General features: G+C 41.3%; 2 protein-coding genes across 3 annotated transcripts; both read right to left on the reverse strand.

Annotated features, from left to right (window-relative positions):
• Positions 1 to 472: 472 nt before the first annotated feature.
• On the reverse strand, positions 473 to 7979 carry LOC139442626 (E3 ubiquitin-protein ligase TRIM56-like). 2 transcript variants are annotated; one of them, XM_071223481.1, is made up of 3 exons: positions 7923 to 7979; positions 3824 to 4133; positions 473 to 3062 (listed from the first exon to the last, which is right to left on the reverse strand). In XM_071223481.1, the coding sequence occupies exons 2-3, from the start codon at positions 4131 to 4133 to the stop codon at positions 1375 to 1377; spliced, it is 1998 nt and encodes a 665-aa protein (XP_071079582.1). In that variant the 5' UTR covers positions 7923 to 7979; the 3' UTR covers positions 473 to 1374. The 2 variants fall into 2 exon arrangements, with proteins under 2 accessions (XP_071079582.1, XP_071079581.1); XM_071223480.1 differs by having other exon boundaries at positions 473 to 3083.
• Positions 7980 to 13288: 5309 nt separating this feature from the next.
• On the reverse strand, positions 13289 to 18640 carry LOC139442734 (uncharacterized). Its single transcript, XM_071223615.1, has 2 exons — positions 18598 to 18640; positions 13289 to 15956 (listed from the first exon to the last, which is right to left on the reverse strand). The coding sequence occupies exon 2, from the start codon at positions 15954 to 15956 to the stop codon at positions 14331 to 14333; it is 1626 nt and encodes a 541-aa protein (XP_071079716.1). The 5' UTR covers positions 18598 to 18640; the 3' UTR covers positions 13289 to 14330.

The following is an 18640-nucleotide window of genomic DNA, read 5'->3' on the forward strand; positions in this document are numbered from 1 at the left end:
GGAAACATATATGAAATGTGTTGCTTCAAAATACATTTTGCACCAACTACGTCTTGGTCAAAGGGAGATAATTCATGTGGCTTTACTTACTCAGATGGAATTTCAAATACGAAGCGCCCTCATGGATGAGAAGATATGCGACCAAACACACAACAATGGAAGAAACCTTGTACACAGTTAAAAGTGAAACTTGACTTCATCAAGGGCTCATCAACCCCATGAAGATTCCTGGTTAGAATTGGTCTTCAGCATGCCTGCCGTTAGGGGCGACCTACGGAATCGGGTGGTCAGGCCAGCTGATTCCAGACTCGAGTATTTACAGACCGCCCTTATAGCTGCGATGTTTCTGAGTGCGGCGTTAAAGAACAAACAAACTCACCAATGGGATATTAAAATGCGCATATCACTGAAAAGTTTATTCAATATACATGAAATATGACTTTCCCCTTAATGATAGTGATTATCATATCAGTCTACAAATTGCTGAAGTGTGTAGGCATCAGTAAATGTAAGAACAGATAAGATAAGATATATTATATGATAGTGTCACATACTGTACATAATATAAATATAACATGTTATTCAAACAATAAAACTGTGCAATGTCCAGTCTGGTAAAGTTTAAGAGACATTTCTTGAATGATGATTAAAAACATACATTTTCTAAAGTCATTAAATACATAGTACATGTTTATAGATTACTTAGGTGGATGTCTCAAGCACCAGTTAAAGTATTATCAGCGAGAGTATCTTATAGAAACGCGAGTAAACGGTCTTGCTGGATAATGTTGGTGAACTTGTTGCTATTCGAGTTGGTACGAAATTCAGGTTAAATTCCTTTGCCTCACAGAACATATGGGGTACCCTGTGGCGCCGAGATTTGATTGCGTAATTGCGTCCCTTAGACGTGATAGGCACCTACAAGTGTGGGTTTGAATCCCAGACTGGCCCTGATTAATTTTCTAGGTTTGTCAGCACCGTTTTCGAGCTCGTGGGTTTCTCCAAAGTTGTAAACGTCTACGACCTGCATAATTCTTGTCTTGTCCCCACATTTAACCGAAAATAGCCACTACAACTAATCTAATAATTCATTATGTGCTTGTCATGTGTATGCGGAAACAAACGTTCGCTCGTCCTGCCGATGTCCCAGGTTCGGTTGGTCAGTGTGCCCCCATCGTTGTAAGGGTATTGCTCGAACACTGCTAAAAGCGGCGTATTATCATATTCACTCATTCACTGAAATCTATGTTTAAATGTGGTTGGCGTTTGGGGTATTTTTCACGAAACAAACTGTTCATTTTGGGCACATTTCTGAATTATCATCCTAAAAATTTCCCCGTGATGTGATCCGAGTATGTTTTGCTTCCTGGGGTCTCACTGGGGAATACTGCAGTTGAATTCCTTCACAGTATCTTCAAAATGTTCCCCCACATACAGTTTACAGTCACAGAACATCAAGCCGTGTGGATACTGTAGTCCATCCTGTGACGTCAGCAAGTCCCTGACAAACTCCCCTGCTGGTGTCAGTAGTATCACCTTATGTGCCCCTTTGTCCGTCACCAGGATGTGTCCTGTGCTGGTAGTTGTGATACCTTGTGGTTTTCCCAGTCTCCTGTCTCCTGTAGGGGTGTAGGTGAACACAACGTCTCCCTCTGGTGTGATACAGTAGACAGAGCCAGAATCTGACACCAGGATGTTGCCCCTGTCTGTAGCACAGAGGAAGTTGGGCTTACATATCAGGTTCTTCCCAGACTTGAATCTACTGACTGACCTCATCACTCTCCCCGATACATCCAGGATATCAACACAGGGAGGATCCCAACAACCGGCTGCTAATGTTGAAGGACTCATGGCTGTTAGGCATTTGTACTTCTTCTTTGTTGTGACACGTGACTGTAGTACAAGGTCAGGGGTCACCCGTACTATTACAATCTCATTGTGTGACCAGAATGATACAGCCACCTGGTTGTCCCTCAGCCTCGTCACAGTGGATGGGTTACTTGCAAGATCCAGTTTACTGTGTCGTGATTTGTTATTCTTTGTGTAGAACGATTTCAGACATTTATTGTTGTAGTCACTGACCACCAGTGTCTCCTCACCATCCACAACCAGGACTGTGAAGTCACATGTATACGACTGCTTCCTGTCGCCATCGACCTTGATGCTGACTGTCTTGTGTAACACCGGCCTGCACATGACGTCAAATGTGCCACTCAAGTTTATTTTACCAAGTCGCGTATCCATGACGTCACAAACGTTTTGTTGAATTCTACCAAGTTTTACATCCTTGTGTAATTTCCTCTCATCTATTTCACTCACAAATATAAGTTTTGAATCAGGAACACTGTCTGTGAAAGTGACATCCCTGTCTGTTGCCTCTGTGATTGCCCCAGACTGACACATCTGGTAAATGTCAAACATGTCAGTCTGACTCCCAGACTTCAACACCTGGGTGATGTACTCTATGTATTGTTGATACATCTGCATGTCTATTTCCCCTGACTTTATCCGCCCCCTCAGTTGTCCAGACTGCTTCTCTGTCATCTCATTCAGCTCCTCCAGCAGCTCTTTCTCCTTCTCTTTAATCACGTCCATGGCTTTCTGTGAGGCCTGTCTGATCTGTGACTTTATTTTGTCTTTGTTGTGGCTGATCGCATCAATCTGTGATTTGTGTTGTTGAAGTGATCTTTCCGTGTCGTTAAAGCTCTTTGTAATCAATCCCTTATTGTGTGTAAGAACACTTCTCATCTCAGACATTATGGACTGAATAGTGACCACAGAGTCGCATTTCCTGTGGTATATGATACAACACTTGTGGCATATTGCTTTATTACAGTCTCTGCAGCAGAAATCCATGACTTCGTTGTGTTCCGTGCACCTCCGTCGTCTGGTGACCTTCACTGCTCCACCAAGGTCAGCAATCACGTGGTTTGACGTACCAGGAAGAGACGCATGCATCTTCACACATCTCTCACAGAGCGGCACATCACAGTCTTGACAGTAGGAGTTGGCCGGATGACTTTCTCCAAGATCCTGGCAGGGATGGCAGCGGTTTTCTGTATCTGAACACGTCAAGGATAAACCTGTCACATCAAAAGTGCAATGTTTAACACAATAACGAGATAACGTTTGATGGAAGATATAAATGTACATAGGGAGAATAAAGTGTAAATGTTAATTCTGACCATTGTGCGGTTCAACGTACACAGTGTCCGGAAAGTTTCTGTACTCTGGGATAATCTACATGGATTGTATAGATTTCGAAACTGAAATGACCAAGGTTTATTCTAGGTATAGGTGACCCTTCAGTTTCGTCTTGATTACATTCATCTACAATAAACAGTTTTCCATCACCATACTGATGTCGCATGAACATGACTGAACCTGGTTTGGTATTACCTCGGCCATTCAGGATAGAGAACCTGCTGTATGATAGCGTCACAGTCCATCTCCTTTAAGATATTCTATTTTGGTTTCTTGGTTTCAGTGGAAACTGAATCGGCGACGATGTAATTCAAAACAGAGGTTTAACATCACTTATGTAGTGACGTGCGTGCAGGATTGTGTGTGTCGCTCCTTTACCAGTCCGGATAAAAGAGGGTTTTATGGCAGCAGCTCAATGAGTTTAACATAGATACCCCCCCCCCCCCAGTTTACTGACTTTACAGACTTACTTTACAGTTTACAGTCTACCAGTCCCTCTTTTATCTCTTTTATGTCGGGCACCTGGCAGAGTGACAACTAATACCGTTAGAGATGAGGCCAGGGATCTTGGGAAGAAATATTGTGATCTTTCGGTTTGTTCAAGATCATATTTACTCACCATGATCTATATTTCTCCCACAGGCTAGAGTGTCCAGAAGTCCCTGTATGAGGAAACTGGGCTTGATCTGTTTCACCCACTCCTCCACTGGTCTGTCAGGCCTGGGAGCTCGCGTCATCTGACGACAGTAGGGACACGGGATGGACTTGGCTCTGATGGCGTCTTGTCTGGTCTTCAGGAATTTCCCCAGGCAGCCCTTACAGAAGGTGTGTCCACAGGTCAGAGTACAGGGGTCTTTGTATCCCTCCGTACATATGGAACAGGTCAAGAAGTTCTCATTCAGACTCTCCAGCTTTCTGGCGGCAGCCATCTGAAACAAAGGAATTACTGTTTAATATCATTCATGTATTTTAGGTACTTTGAAATTGATTGTTAATTCAATTTTTGTTGTGTGACGTGCAGATTTTGAAATATTGAATATCTGATAGCAATGACATTTTAGTTAGTATTGACCAATCATGATGCATGTAAAATGCATCTCAATATTTAACACTGAACAAGTGACTTGAACATGTTAAAAGCAAGGCGGGTTCCTCTGTACTGTCCGTCCTGTGAAAATGAGTTAGTGAGTTGTGCTTAACACTCCTTTGAACAGTCTGTCAGTTAACTATTTGAGTCGCGTTCCAGAAGTTGGTAAGTGAGTGAGTTTTTACGCCTCTTGTAGCAATATTCCATCAATATTACGGCGGGGGACACCGGAAATGAGCTTCACACAGTGTGACATCGGCGTGACGAGCGAAAACTTTAACCACTGGGCAACCCGACCGCCTGCAGCAGTTGGTGAGTAAAGAAGAAAACATACAACTTTATGGGCAACAAGTTCTGCTTGTTGATTTAACACCCCTTTCAACAGTCTTTCAGTTAACCTATGATCGTGGGTTCGAATCCTGGTTCGCCCTGATTATGTTTCTAGGTTTGTCAGCACAATACCCGTGCTCGTGGGTTTCGCCGAAGTGGTAAACGTCTGAGACCTGCATCAGTTCGGGCTTTCCTCCCACATTAAGCTGACACGCCGCGAAATAACTGGAATACTGTTAAAAGCGGCGCTAAAACCACACACACTCACTCACACTTTCAGTTAACATTCTGCTTGTTGCATTTAGCGACGTTTGGATGCAGATCCTTACACCGTTATCAAGATGGAGTGTACAGTATTCCAGTTACATCTGGGCGTGTCAGCTTAATGTGGGAGGAAAACCCGAAGTGACGCATGTCCAAGACGTTCTCCACTTTGGCGAAACTCTCATCACTGTCACAATTTCAGCAACAACTATATGTCCACTGACTTCACTGATAATAATTCTAACCTTTCAATATCAGTTTCTAAAACGTATCAGCTCTACCCTTTACATTTCACATTTTAATTATTGATTTTGTATTCTTTCATCAGACAAAAACAGATATTAAAATGATTAATAGTCAATTTCAAAATCGGTTGATATTAGAGTGAAAATTTTGATGGAATGTATTAATATATATAACTTACGTAGCACATAACTCCAGCCGTAATATATGATTTGAAGCGCACATGAAAGGTTTCAGTGTAGTGAGTGAGTAAGTGAATATTGTTTTACGCCGCTTTTAGCAATATTCCAGCAATATCAGAAATGGGCTTCACACATTGTACCGATGTCAGGGATCGAACCCATGCCTTTGACGTGACAAGCAAACGGTTTAACCACTAGGCTACCCGACCGCCCCAGGTTTCAGTGTAGTGAATGGGTGAGTGAGTGAGTGAGTATGGCTTGACGCTGCTTTTAGCAATATTCCAGCAATATCAGAAATAGGCTTCACACATTGTAGCCATGTCAGGGATCGAACCCATGCCTTTGACGTGACAAGCAAACGGTTTAACCACTAGGCTACCCGACCGCCCCAGGTTTCAGTGTAGTGAATGGGTGAGTGAGTGAGTGAGTATGGCTTGACGCTGCTTTTAGCAATATTCCAGCAATATCAGAAATTGGCTTCACACATTGTACCCATGTCAGGGATCGAACCCATGCCTTTGACGTGACAAGCAAACGGTTTAACCACTAGGCTACCCGACCGCCCCAGGTTTCAGTGTAGTGAGTGGGTGAGTGAGTGAGTGAGTATGGCTTGACGCTGCTTTTAGCAATATTCCAGCAATATCAGAAATTGGCTTCACACATTGTACCCATGTCAGGGATCGAACCCATGCCTTTGACGTGACAAGCAAACGGTTTAACCACTAGGCTACCCGACCGCCCCAGGTTTCAGTGTAGTGAGTGGGTGAGTGAGTGAGTGAGTATGGCTTGACGCTGCTTTTAGCAATATTCCAGCAATATCAGAAATTGGCTTCACACATTGTACCCATGTCAGGGATCGAACCCATGCCTTTGACGTGACAAGCAAACGGTTTAACCACTAGGCTACCCGATCGCCCCAGGTTTCAGTGTAGTGAGTGGGTGAGTGAGTGAGTGAGTATGGCTTGACGCTGCTTTTAGCAATATTCCAGCAATATCAGAAATTGGCTTCACACATTGTACCCATGTCGGGGATCGAACCCATGCCTTTGACGTGACAAGCAAACGGTTTAACCACTAGGCTACCCGGCCGCCCCAGGTTTAAGTGTAGTGAGTGAGTGAGTGAGTGAGTGAGTGAGTATGGCTTTACGCTGCTTTTAGCAATATTCCAGCAATATCACGGCGGGGGACATCAGAAATTGGCTTCACATATTGTACCTATGTCGGGAATCGAACCCGGGTCTTCGGCGTGACGAGCGAACGCTTTAACCAGTAGGCTACACGACTGCCCCAGTATAAATGTGAGGCCGGCATTTTTAAAGCACCCCACACTACATCCCATGTTGCTTCAGTGAAAATGTCTATCAAATACAGAAAACGTTTAACAGGAAATAATTCGAAACTTTGAAGTGCTATATATGACACTGGCTTCTTAAAACTATAAATATATATCAGAAAATATTTTCCTCTGGCTGTAGAAACACTGGTCACTAGGTTTGTATGATTGTATCATGTTACAGAATACACTCAAACAGTTCTCCAGCATGTTGGTCTCATGACATCTGTCTAGCAGCATATTACGTCAAATAAACAGCATGGATTGTTGACATAGTCAAAAGTAAACGCTATTTTATTTCAACATCCCCAGAGACTTACACATGTGCTAAATACTTTTCAAAGTTTCACATTGAAAGCGGATGCTGCTCTACTTTCTGTTTAAGTCAAGGGAGATAATCTGAAAAAAAACCTCTTTCAAAACTATTGTTGCCACACTGGAGTGGTTCAAGTCCATGCATATATCGGTTGTACCATGTAAACTTATATTTTCAATATAAACATTCCATATTTTATACTTTTTATTTTGTTTCAATAAGAACAGAAAAAATTACATTAAATAATTGTGAAATTTATAATTTTTACATTTGGAAAATAAAATAGAACTGTGTCATTTTCCCAAACTCCACACAAGGCTTCATATTTGTGATAAATTTGGGCGATCCCCATGTTTGGCTTTGTCCTACTTTCATGACACACACTCACAGACCCACCCACCCTATAATAAATGACCAGTCGCATCATCATTCCAGTTCTATCAGGGTGGCCAGAGCATTGTCCGTGGGTAAAACAAACAAGTAATGATCGTAAACAAGCGAGTCACTGTCAATGTTTGATCAACCATCCGGGTACTAACCAAGTATTGCTGTGGGTGTCGGGCAACAAACATCTTTTTATGCAAATTGTGTGATTGGCGGTTGTTTCTGGTAGGGCAAGACATGCTTACCGGATTCGCGAACACCTGGTGTCATCACAGATTTTCACTGATTGTCTCACATGATTTTCACTTCTATTTACATTCTGCGCGGAATGAAATCTGTTTAGTCGGGTAATCGAGACGGGTGACGTGCAAGGTATTCTTACAATCTAAACCGAAAGTAACTCCATTTCGACCTGGGTTAGAGTAGATTCCCAGCACTCGATATGACTAAACTTACCAGTTTCACACAATGGGAGATTATTTCTAAAAAACAGTCGACCTCTACAGGCATAGGAACTATTGTATGTTCCAGCAAATGCTACATATCTCTGTTTCCCTGTAGTGTAACACTCTAACTTACCTTGTGTCCCGACACCCGTCTCTCCACCCGCGACAGTGTGACGTAGTGACGCAATGCGGGCTGGGACAGGTTTGTTGATACGCTCGGGAACAGGTCAAAACAGCAACACGTCAAACCGGAAAATTCACAACGGCCAAGTCAAATGGGATTCTTTTCTTGCATAAACAAATAATACCTATATTAATACTAATGTGACATAAAACTGAGAAATCCGCTGGTATACTCTGACCCGAACAAAAACACATTTTATAACCTGTGCTGATATGTGTTACACTCACTCACTCATTGAAATAATCCACTCACTCTCACTCACTCCACTCTCACTCACTCGACTCCCACTCACTCACTCATTGAAATAATCAACTCACTCTCACACTACTCTCACTCACTCACTCCACTCACTCACTCCACTCTCACTCACTCACTCATTGAAATAATCAACTCACTCTCACATTACTCTCACTCACTCACTCACTCATTGAAATAATCCACTTACTCTCACATTACTCTCATTCACTTACTCCACTCTCACACACTCACTCACTCATTGAAATAATCAACTCACTCTCACACTACTCTCACTCACTCACTCCACTCACTCACTCCACTCTCACTCACTCACTCATTGAAATAATCAACTCACTCTCACACTACTCTCACTCACTCACTCACTCATTGAAATAATTCACTCACTCTCACATTACTCTCACTCACTCACTCATTGAAATAATCAACTCACTCTCACACTACTCTCACTCACTCACTCACTCATTGAAATAATCCACTCACTCTCACATTACTCTCTCTCACTTACTCCACTCTCACACACTCTCTCACTCATTGAAATAATCAACTCACTCTCACATTACTCTCACACACTCACTCACTCATTGAAATAATTCACTTACTCTCACATTACTCTCTCTCACTCACTCATTGAAATAATCCACTTTCTCTCACACTACTCTCACTCACTCCCTCATTGAAATAATTCACTTACTCTCACATTACTCTCACTCACTCACTCATTGAAATAATTCACTTACTCTCACATTACTCTCACTCACTCACTCATTGAAATAATTCACTTACTCTCACATTACTCTCACTCACTCACTCATTGAAATAATCCACTCACTCTCACATTACTCTCACTCACTCACTCATTGAAATAATTCACTCACTCTCACATTACTCTCTCTCACTCACTCATTGAAATAATTCACTCACTCTCACATTACTCTCACTCACTCACTCATTGAAATAATTCACTTACTCTCACATTACTCTCACTCACTCACTCATTGAAATAATTCACTTACTCTCACATTACTCTCACTCACTCACTCATTGAAATAATTCACTCACTCTCACATTACTCTCTCTCACTCACTCATTGAAATAATTCACTCACTCTCACACTACTCTCACACACTCACTCATTGAAATAATTCACTCACTCTCACACTACTCTCACACACTCACTCACTCATTGAAATAATTCACTTACTCTCACATTACTCTCTCTCACTCACTCATTGAAATAATCCACTTTCTCTCACACTACTCTCACTCACTCACTCATTGAAATAATTCACTTACTCTCACATTACTCTCACTCACTCACTCATTGAAATAATCCACTCACTCTCACATTACTCTCACTCACTCACTCATTGAAATAATTCACTCACTCTCACATTACTCTCACTCACTCTCACACATTGTAATAATTCACTCACTCTCACATTACTCTCTCTCACTCACTCATTGAAATAATTCACTTACTCTCACATTACTCTCTCTCACTCACTCATTGAAATAATTCACTCACTCTCACATTACTCTCACTCACTCACTCATTGAAATAATCCACTCACTCTCACATTACTCTCACTCACTCACTCATTGAAATAATTCACTCACTCTCACATTACTCTCTCTCACTCACTCATTGAAATAATTCACTTACTCTCACATTACTCTCTCTCACTCACTCATTGAAATAATTCACTCACTCTCACATTACTCTCACTCACTCACTCATTGAAATAATTCACTTACTCTCACATTACTCTCTCTCACTCACTCATTGAAATAATTCACTTACTCTCACATTACTCTCACTCACTCACTCATTGAAATAATTCACTTACTCTCACATTACTCTCTCTCACTCACTCATTGAAATAATTCACTTACTCTCACATTACTCTCACTCACTCACTCATTGAAATAATTCACTTACTCTCACATTACTCTCACTCACTCACTCATTGAAATAATTCACTTACTCTCACATTACTCTCACTCACTCACTCATTGAAATAATTCACTTACTCTCACATTACTCTCTCTCACTCACTCATTGAAATAATCCACTCACTCTCACATTACTCTCACTCACTCACTCATTGAAATAATTCACTCACTCTCACATTACTCTCTCTCACTCACTCATTGAAATAATTCACTTACTCTCACATTACTCTCTCTCACTCACTCATTGAAATAATTCACTCACTCTCACATTACTCTCTCTCACTCACTCATTGAAATAATTCACTTACTCTCACATTACTCTCACTCACTCACTCATTGAAATAATTCACTTACTCTCACATTACTCTCTCTCACTCACTCATTGAAATAATTCACTCACTCTCACATTACTCTCACTCACTCACTCATTGAAATAATTCACTCACTCTCACATTACTCTCACTCACTTACTCCACTCTCAGTTGCTCACTCACTCTACTCATTGAAATAATCCACTTTCTCTCACACTACTCTCACTCACTCACCCATTGAAATAATTCACTTACTCTCACATTACTCTCACTCACTCACTCATTGAAATAATTCACTTACTCTCACATTACTCTCACTCACTCACTCATTGAAATAATTCACTTACTCTCACATTACTCTCACTCACTCACTCATTGAAATAATCCACTCACTCTCACATTACTCTCTCTCACTTACTCCACTCTCAGTTGCTCACTCACTCACTCTACTCATTGAAATAATCCACTTTCTCTCACACTACTCTCATTCACTCACTCATTGAAATAATCCACTTACTCTCACTCCACTCTCACTCACTCACTCCGCCAGTCATGAGCATTATTTACTTAGAATTGACTTTCACTTTCCACGTTCATACAGTTTGGCCCTCACTCTATGAAGGTTCATACACCAATGCACTCACGCAAAGTGAAAGTCAATACTTAAATTTTTTTATATCACTGTTTCATACCTCGAGGGATGTAGTGCTAGATCTATAGCGTGACTTAATAGCTTACACTGAAAGCCATACAACAACCAGCTGTGTCGCGGATTAAATAGTTCCCCTTAAAAGAGAGGTGATACTAACACAATCTTCATTGGGTGAGAAAGGCCAATTAGGAACTACCTCAGTAAGCCAGTCACAATGACGGCATGTCGTAATATATTTACATCAAGTACAAGAAGTACAAGAAGTCAAAATGGTCGACACGATATTAGGGACGGGAGATATTTTCTAAAGAACCTGTGGTGGTTATGTGTGTTAGCCAGCATTGACCTGTTGGCCGATCATTGAAAGGGGATTATAAAGACGTGTCAGATAGATACTTGGGTTTATTCATAGATTGCCGTAGACTGTAACTGTTAGACTCGACACGATACTACGATAGTGGATGTGTTCTGCGTTTTGTTCACAAGAATTTGTCATAGCAAGGATATTCGTGAACGATCATGCAGTCAAAGTTTCTGACATTTCTCAATGTATACTTATAAGCTGAGTTCAAGATTAAAGGGTCTAAATGATCAGAAAGAACGCTTTCATTTGTATTCCTGCAAGGGAATTTCCAGAGTTTTCTCCAGGAATGTTGAAGTAGTCCGTTAGTGTTTATGTCATTTCAAGAATATAGCCTCGTGAAAAACGTGTGAACGTCAAATGGTGTCGGTCCTATGCTTGTGAAGGTCAGTTCCGCGGTCATGTGACCGGCCTCTCCTCCTATAGAAATGCAGTGTATCGATATTAACTATACGGATACACAAGCTCTTCTGTTATAATGTCTTTCTCAAACTTATCGAAGCTAAAGTCTCAGTGCCTCTCATGGAAGAAGCTATTTCATATTGCTATTCTCTATAGTCACTGGGTATGAATACAAAGTATCAGAGACAACCCCATTGATGATATAATGTCAAATGATTTGTAGCCATGCTTGTAAACGTAAACACCACACACCTGGAAACAACTAGACCTCATTGGCATATTTATCGGATCGTGATACCAAGTTTAGCGTATTGGTTTATCACATTAATGTCACTGTCGGGCTTCTGACAACCGTGGTCTGTAACGTCTCCATGGTGTAATCAATAGCCTGTGTGTGGGGACGTGTGTATATGGGAGGAGCACAGACTCACATCATGCGTCTTTCTCCAACTATTTGTCAGATTTGTAGATGACAACTTCCGATCCAAGAATATAATGTCATTATGATTGGTTACAGACATCACACATACATGAGTATCGTTATAGGTACCACATGAACATAGTGGAAGAAACCGCATGAAAGGCAAAAGTGTATGTTATATAGATATATTGTACGATGACTACAGAGTCATGTAATCTGTATGAAGCTGACCACCCGATCCCGTTAGTCGCCTCTCACGGCAACCAAGTCCAGCGTATGTGTTACCTTCGCACCCACGTGTGCCATAGAGTCATGTTATGTATATTATGTACTTCAGATTGGTCATTCCTTCCACTTGCTCATACCCTCAGTGGCTTCACACAGCGTGGGTATAACAGTTACACTTTCACTAGTGACAAAGTCCTGTTCACTTGGAACGAACACTCAATTGTCACGCACATTCACTCATGCAATGTGTAATTGTAATGTGTAAGGTGTTATGCCGATAAATGTATGTAACACCAGAGACACACCCGCAACACCTAAAGTACATTCAGAGATAAACCTTGCACACGACCACAGACGTCCGAACACCAGCCCCAAGTAGCGTGAATAACCATGTATAGAAACCGGCACGTATTTGTCGGCTTGCAAAACGATTGGCGCCGTTCAAAGTACATTTTTTTTCATGCTTTCGCAGCAGAAGATTAAAATCGTTTAAAATCGATTAAACGTTACGTTTGCGACGCCGGAGACAGCGTTAAAGATTTAAGTACCCCGTTAACTAATGCATAACATACATGGGATTGGATGTTTTCATTCTGCATTTAGAGAGCCTTTCTTTTGTTGTCAAACGAAGTCGTGAAGGGTATTTGTGGAGAGTTCAAACACGTTTCGCTGAAAAATGATAACACACACATATATATAATCAAGATCTTTTTCTTTATATATCCTGGAATCATATATGAAATGTGTTGCTTCAAAATACATTTGGCACCAACCACGTCGTGGTCAAAGGGAGATAATTCACGTGGCTTTACTTACTCAGATGGAATTTCAATTACGAAGCGCGCTCATGGATGAGAAGATATGCGACTAAACACACAACAATGGAATAAACACACATACTGTACATAATATAAATATAAGATGTTATTTAAACAATAAAACTGTGGAATATCCAGTCTGGTAAAGCTTACGAGACAATACTTGAAACATTATTAAAACATCTAAATTATATTAAAACCCACCAAACATTGAAATGTAGGTGTATAGTAAAAATACATACATTTTCTACAGTCATTGAATACATACTTAATGTTTATATAGTATTTAGGTGGATGTCTCAAGCACCAGTAAAAGTATTATCAGCGAGAGTTACTAATAGAAACGGTAGTAAACAGTCTTCCTGGATAATGTAAGTGAACGTGTTGCTCTTTGAGTAAGTGCAATATTCAGGGTTAAATTCCTTAGCCTCCAAGAATGTATGTCGTACTCTGTGAAGCCGACATGTAATGTACGTAGTTGCGTCCCTTAGACGTGACAGGAACCTATAGTCGTGGGTTTGAATCCCAGATTCGCCCTGATTAATTTTCTTGGTTTGTCAGCACCGTTTCCGTGCTCGTTGGTTTCTTAACAGTTGTAAACGTCTAAGACCTGCATAATGTCGGTCTTGTCCCCACATTTAACTGAAAATTGCCACTACAACTGATCTAATCCATTATGTATGTGCTTGTCATTTGTATGCGGAAACAAATGTTCGCTCTTCCTGCCGAAGTCTCAGTTTCGGTTGGTCACATGGCTACAATGTGCCCACGTCGTTGTAAGGGTATTTCCCGAATACTGCTAAAAGCGGCGTATTATCACATTCAATCTATGTTCAAATGTGTTTTGCGTTCGGGGTATTTAACACAAAACAAATTGTTCATTTTGGGCATATTTCTCAATTTTCTTTATAAAAATCTGCACACGATCCGATTATGGTTTGCTTCCTGGGGTCTCACGGGGGAGTACTGCAGGTGAATACCTTAACAGCATCTCCACTGTATTCCCCCACATACAGTTTACAGTCACAGAACATCAACCCGTGTGGATACTGTAGTCCATCCTGTGACGTCAGCAGGTCTCTGACAAACTCCCCTGCTGCTGTCAGTAGTATCACCCTGTGTGCCGGGTAGTCCGCCACCAGGATGTGTCCTGTGCTGGTAGTTGTGATACCTTGTGGTAAACTCAGTCTCTTCTCTCCTTTAGGGGTGTAGGTGAACACAACATCTCCCTCTGGTGTGATACAGTAGACAGAGTGTGAGCCAGCATCTGACACCAGGATGTTGCCCATGTCTGAAGGACAGAGGAATTCTGGGTTACAGATGAATTTCTGACCAGTGTCCGGTGTACTGACTGACCTCATCACTCTCCCCGAGACATCCAGGATGTCAACACAGGGAGGATGCCAACAACCTGCTGCTAATGTTGAAGGACTCATGGCTGTTAGGCATCTGTACTTCTTCTTTGTTGTGACACGTGACTCTAGTACAAGGTCAGGGGTCACCCGTACTATTACAATAACATTGTGTGACCAGAATGATACAGCCACCTGGTTGTCACTCAGCCTCGTCACAGTGTATGGGTTACTTGCAAGATCCAGTTTACTGTGTCGTGATATGTTATTCTTTGTGTAGAAGGATTTCAGACATGTATTGCTGTAGTCAGTGACCACCAGTGTCTCCTCATCATCCACAACCAGGACTGTGACGTCATATGGAAACGGCTGCGACCTGTCACCATTGACCTTGATGCCGACTGTCTTGTGTAACACTGGTCTGCACATGACGTCAAATTTTCCACTCTGTGTTTTACCAAGTCGCGTATCCATGACGTCACAAACGTTCTGTTGAATTCTACCAAGTTGTACAACCTTGTGTAATTTCCCCTCATCTATTTCACTCACAAATATACGTTTTGAATCAGGAACACTGTCTGTGAAAGGGACATCCCTGTCTGTTGCCTCTGTGATTGCCCCAGACTGACATATCTGGTAAATGTCAAACATGTCAGTCTCACTCCCAGACTTCAACACCTGGGTGATGTACTCTATATATTGTTGATACATCTGCATGTCTATTTCCCCCGACTTTATCCGCCCCCTCAGTTGTCCAGACTGCTTCTCTGTCATCTCATTCAGCTCTTCCATTAGCTGTTTTTCTTTCTGTTTAATCACGTCCATGGCTTTCTGTGAAGCCTGTCGGATCTGTGACTTTATTTTGTCTTTGTTATGGCTGATCGCATCAATCTGTGATCTGTGTTTTAGAAGTGATCTGCCCGTGTCATCAAAACAATGTGTGATCAATCCCTTATTGTGTGTAAGAACACTTCTCATCTTGATCTGTTTCACCCACCCCTCCACTGGTCTGTCAGGCCTGGGAACTCGGGTCATCTGACGACAGTAGGGACACGAGAGGGACTTGGCTCTGATGGGGTCTTGTCTGGTCTTCAGGAATATCCCCAGGCAGCCTTTACAGAAGGTGTGGCCACAGGTCAGAGTACAGGGGTCTTTGTATCCCTCCGTACATATGGAACAGGTCAAGAAGTTCTCATTCAGACTCTCCAGCTTTCTGGCGGCTGACATCTGAAACAAAGGAATATATACTGTTTAAGATCATTCATGTATTTTAGGGACTGGTGATTGAATGTTAAGAAATATTTATTGTGTGATGTGCACATTTGGAATGTCGAATATCTGATAGTATATATGACAATATGATTAATTGACCAACATCATTGACCGAAGTGACCAATCATAATGCATGTAAAATGCATCTAAATATTTAACACTGAACAAGTTACTTGAGCATGTTAAAAGCAAGGCCTATTCTTTTGTACTGTCCGTCCTGCGTAAATGAGTTAGTGCAATGTGCTTAACGCTCCTTTGAAAGTCTTTCAGTTAACTGTTTGATTGGCATTCTGGAAGTTGGTGAGTGAGTGAGTGAGTGAGTGAGTGAGTATGGTTTTAGGCCGCTTTTAGCAATATTCCAGCAATATCATAGTTGGGGAAACGAGAAATGGTCTTCACACATTGTACCCAGGTCGGGAATGGAAACCGGGTCTTCAACAAGACGAGCGAACACTTTAACCAATATGCTACCCGACCGCCTGCAAAGTGGCTAGTTTTAAAACTGTGTCCTAGTTTTCGATTTCACCCCTGCACTTTTCATTGGCACTTCACTGGACCGGGAAAGAGATGGGTTTAGTAATTTAAAGGTTCAGTTATTGTAACCACCCAGATACACCCAAGGGGATTCACCGGGGTGTCAGTTTGTCATCAAGGGTGAACAATAAACAGACCCCGCACCCTGGCCTGTGTCATCATGTTTGTGTCCATCTGCAAGCATTCCTGGCTATGACAATGGAGCCCCCAGTGGAGACCTGTTGATAGCTGATGCTGGTGACAGTGACAATTCCAGTGATCCAGTGACCATCCTAGTAATTCAGTAATAGACTGTATACCCACAACTTGTACCAGGATTCACGTAATCATGGACTCGTTCCCAAAGCTATCTCCGAAGCAATTGCTATACTTCTGTCTTATCAAATCAGCAAATGGTTCTATTGTCGGAAAAAAGTAATAATTGTGTTATATTCTCCAGAAGATGCAGGAAATATTTCTTTGACATTGCAAATGGTGTTTTATGTCATACTTCGTAACTGATTGTACACTGCAGTGTTCTTCCTGATGAAACACGTTTTTATTTTGTATCTTTAGCCATGGTGCCATTACTGACTCATTTAGGCATTTTAAATTGTTGAATTATTTACCGAAGGTCACTGTAAACTGTATTTCTTTTCGAAGTCATGAGAGCTAGTGATTTTGATGAACGTTTTATTAACAACAATGCCAAGACAGTTTGAATTCATGTTGTACTTTTATATACGAATCAAAATGTATGTTTATCACCAAAATTCATTATATTGCTTAAGTTGTCAAAGAAATAATGCCTCTCAAGCGACTATTTTATTGAGTAGACTGTATGTGATCAGGTACAATTGCAGGGAATCGATTCCATTTCACATGCGCTTGGATATTATGAAATGCGACTTCGCCTCTGTTATCGGAGTAAACTGTTTCTTATCTACTTAAAACTTGATGATGGGTGATACAAACAATAAACTACTCGTGATGAGGAATGACGGATTATCTGTCCCTGTGAAATTAATGTTGAGAGTCACTTGCAATGGCTCGGGACTTACAACTTGAATTACACTGGGAACAGATAATGCGTCATTCCTCTTCACTCGTAAATTAGTGTCTATATCATGTTACAGATTTGCTAAATACTCAAATTATTTGCTGCTCTACTTTCTGTTTTAGTCAAAGGAAATAATCTGAAAAAAACTATTTTATAACACGTCCATACATGTACCGGTTTTAATAGAAACGCACTGGTAGATTTAAGAAAAAATCTATTGCACCTAATCAAGTCAATATATTTGATTAAATATCATAGATACAAATAAGAATTTTTCGAGCACGATAGTCACATGTTGTCATTGTACAAAGGCATTGAAAACTGTTCATGTCACATAAGGCCACAAGGTTGCGCTGAACTCTGTATCTCGTGTGATTGCCCCGGGCACCAATCACGGCTCTACATCTCCTAGGCACTGAATGGATAAGTGTACGAATTCTGTGCTGCGGAGTTCTGAGCCATTCTGTGGCGTGTTCTGACGTTGATGTACACGTCGATCGAGTTCTTCGAAGAGGTGTTCGATTAGGTTGAGATCTGGAGATCTCGACGTCCAGGGCAAGACGTTGATGTTAGCATTATGAAGGTTGCTACCTTGACAAGAGCTGTGTGTGGTGGAGCGTTGTCCTGTTGAAACAGCTCACTCTGCAAATTGACAATGGTTGCGTTTTGACGCACCGTTTGTCGAATAACATTTTCCAATAACATATATCCAATATCGGGTTCAATGAACTACATACTATCTGTGCGTTCCTTTTTTTGAAGATTGTATAGAGAATCTGTTTCGTCGGGTAATCGAAACTGGTTGACGTGTAATTTATTCTTACAATCTAAACCAAAGATAAGTCGATGGGTTAGAACAGATTCCCAGCACTCGATGTGACTAAACTGACCAGTTTCAAAACGTGGAAATTATTTTGGAAAAACTATCGACCTCTACGGTTTGAGGAACTATTGTATATTCCAGCAGAATGCCACATATCTCGGTCTCGCTGTATGTCTTTGTAGTGAAACACTCCAACCTACCTTGTGTTCCGACACCCGTCTCTCCACCCGCCAGTGTGATGTA

This window comes from Haliotis cracherodii, unplaced genomic scaffold, assembly GCF_022045235.1.
Source record: "Haliotis cracherodii isolate W230 unplaced genomic scaffold, xgHalCrac1.p SCAF_5, whole genome shotgun sequence".
Classification (NCBI taxonomy): Eukaryota; Metazoa; Mollusca; class Gastropoda; order Lepetellida; family Haliotidae; genus Haliotis; species Haliotis cracherodii.

Excerpts from the sequence above, each read along its gene's own strand:
- LOC139442626 (XM_071223480.1), bottom strand. The coding sequence starts at position 4,133 with ATGGCTGCCGCCAGAAAGCTGGAGAGTCTGAATGAGAACTTCTTGACC. Across the intron at positions 3,084-3,823 it reads TGGGAGAAATATAGATCATG|GTTTATCCTTGACGTGTTCA; the intron begins GTGAGTAAATAT and ends TTGATGTGACAG.
- LOC139442734 (XM_071223615.1), bottom strand. The coding sequence starts at position 15,956 with ATGTCAGCCGCCAGAAAGCTGGAGAGTCTGAATGAGAACTTCTTGACC.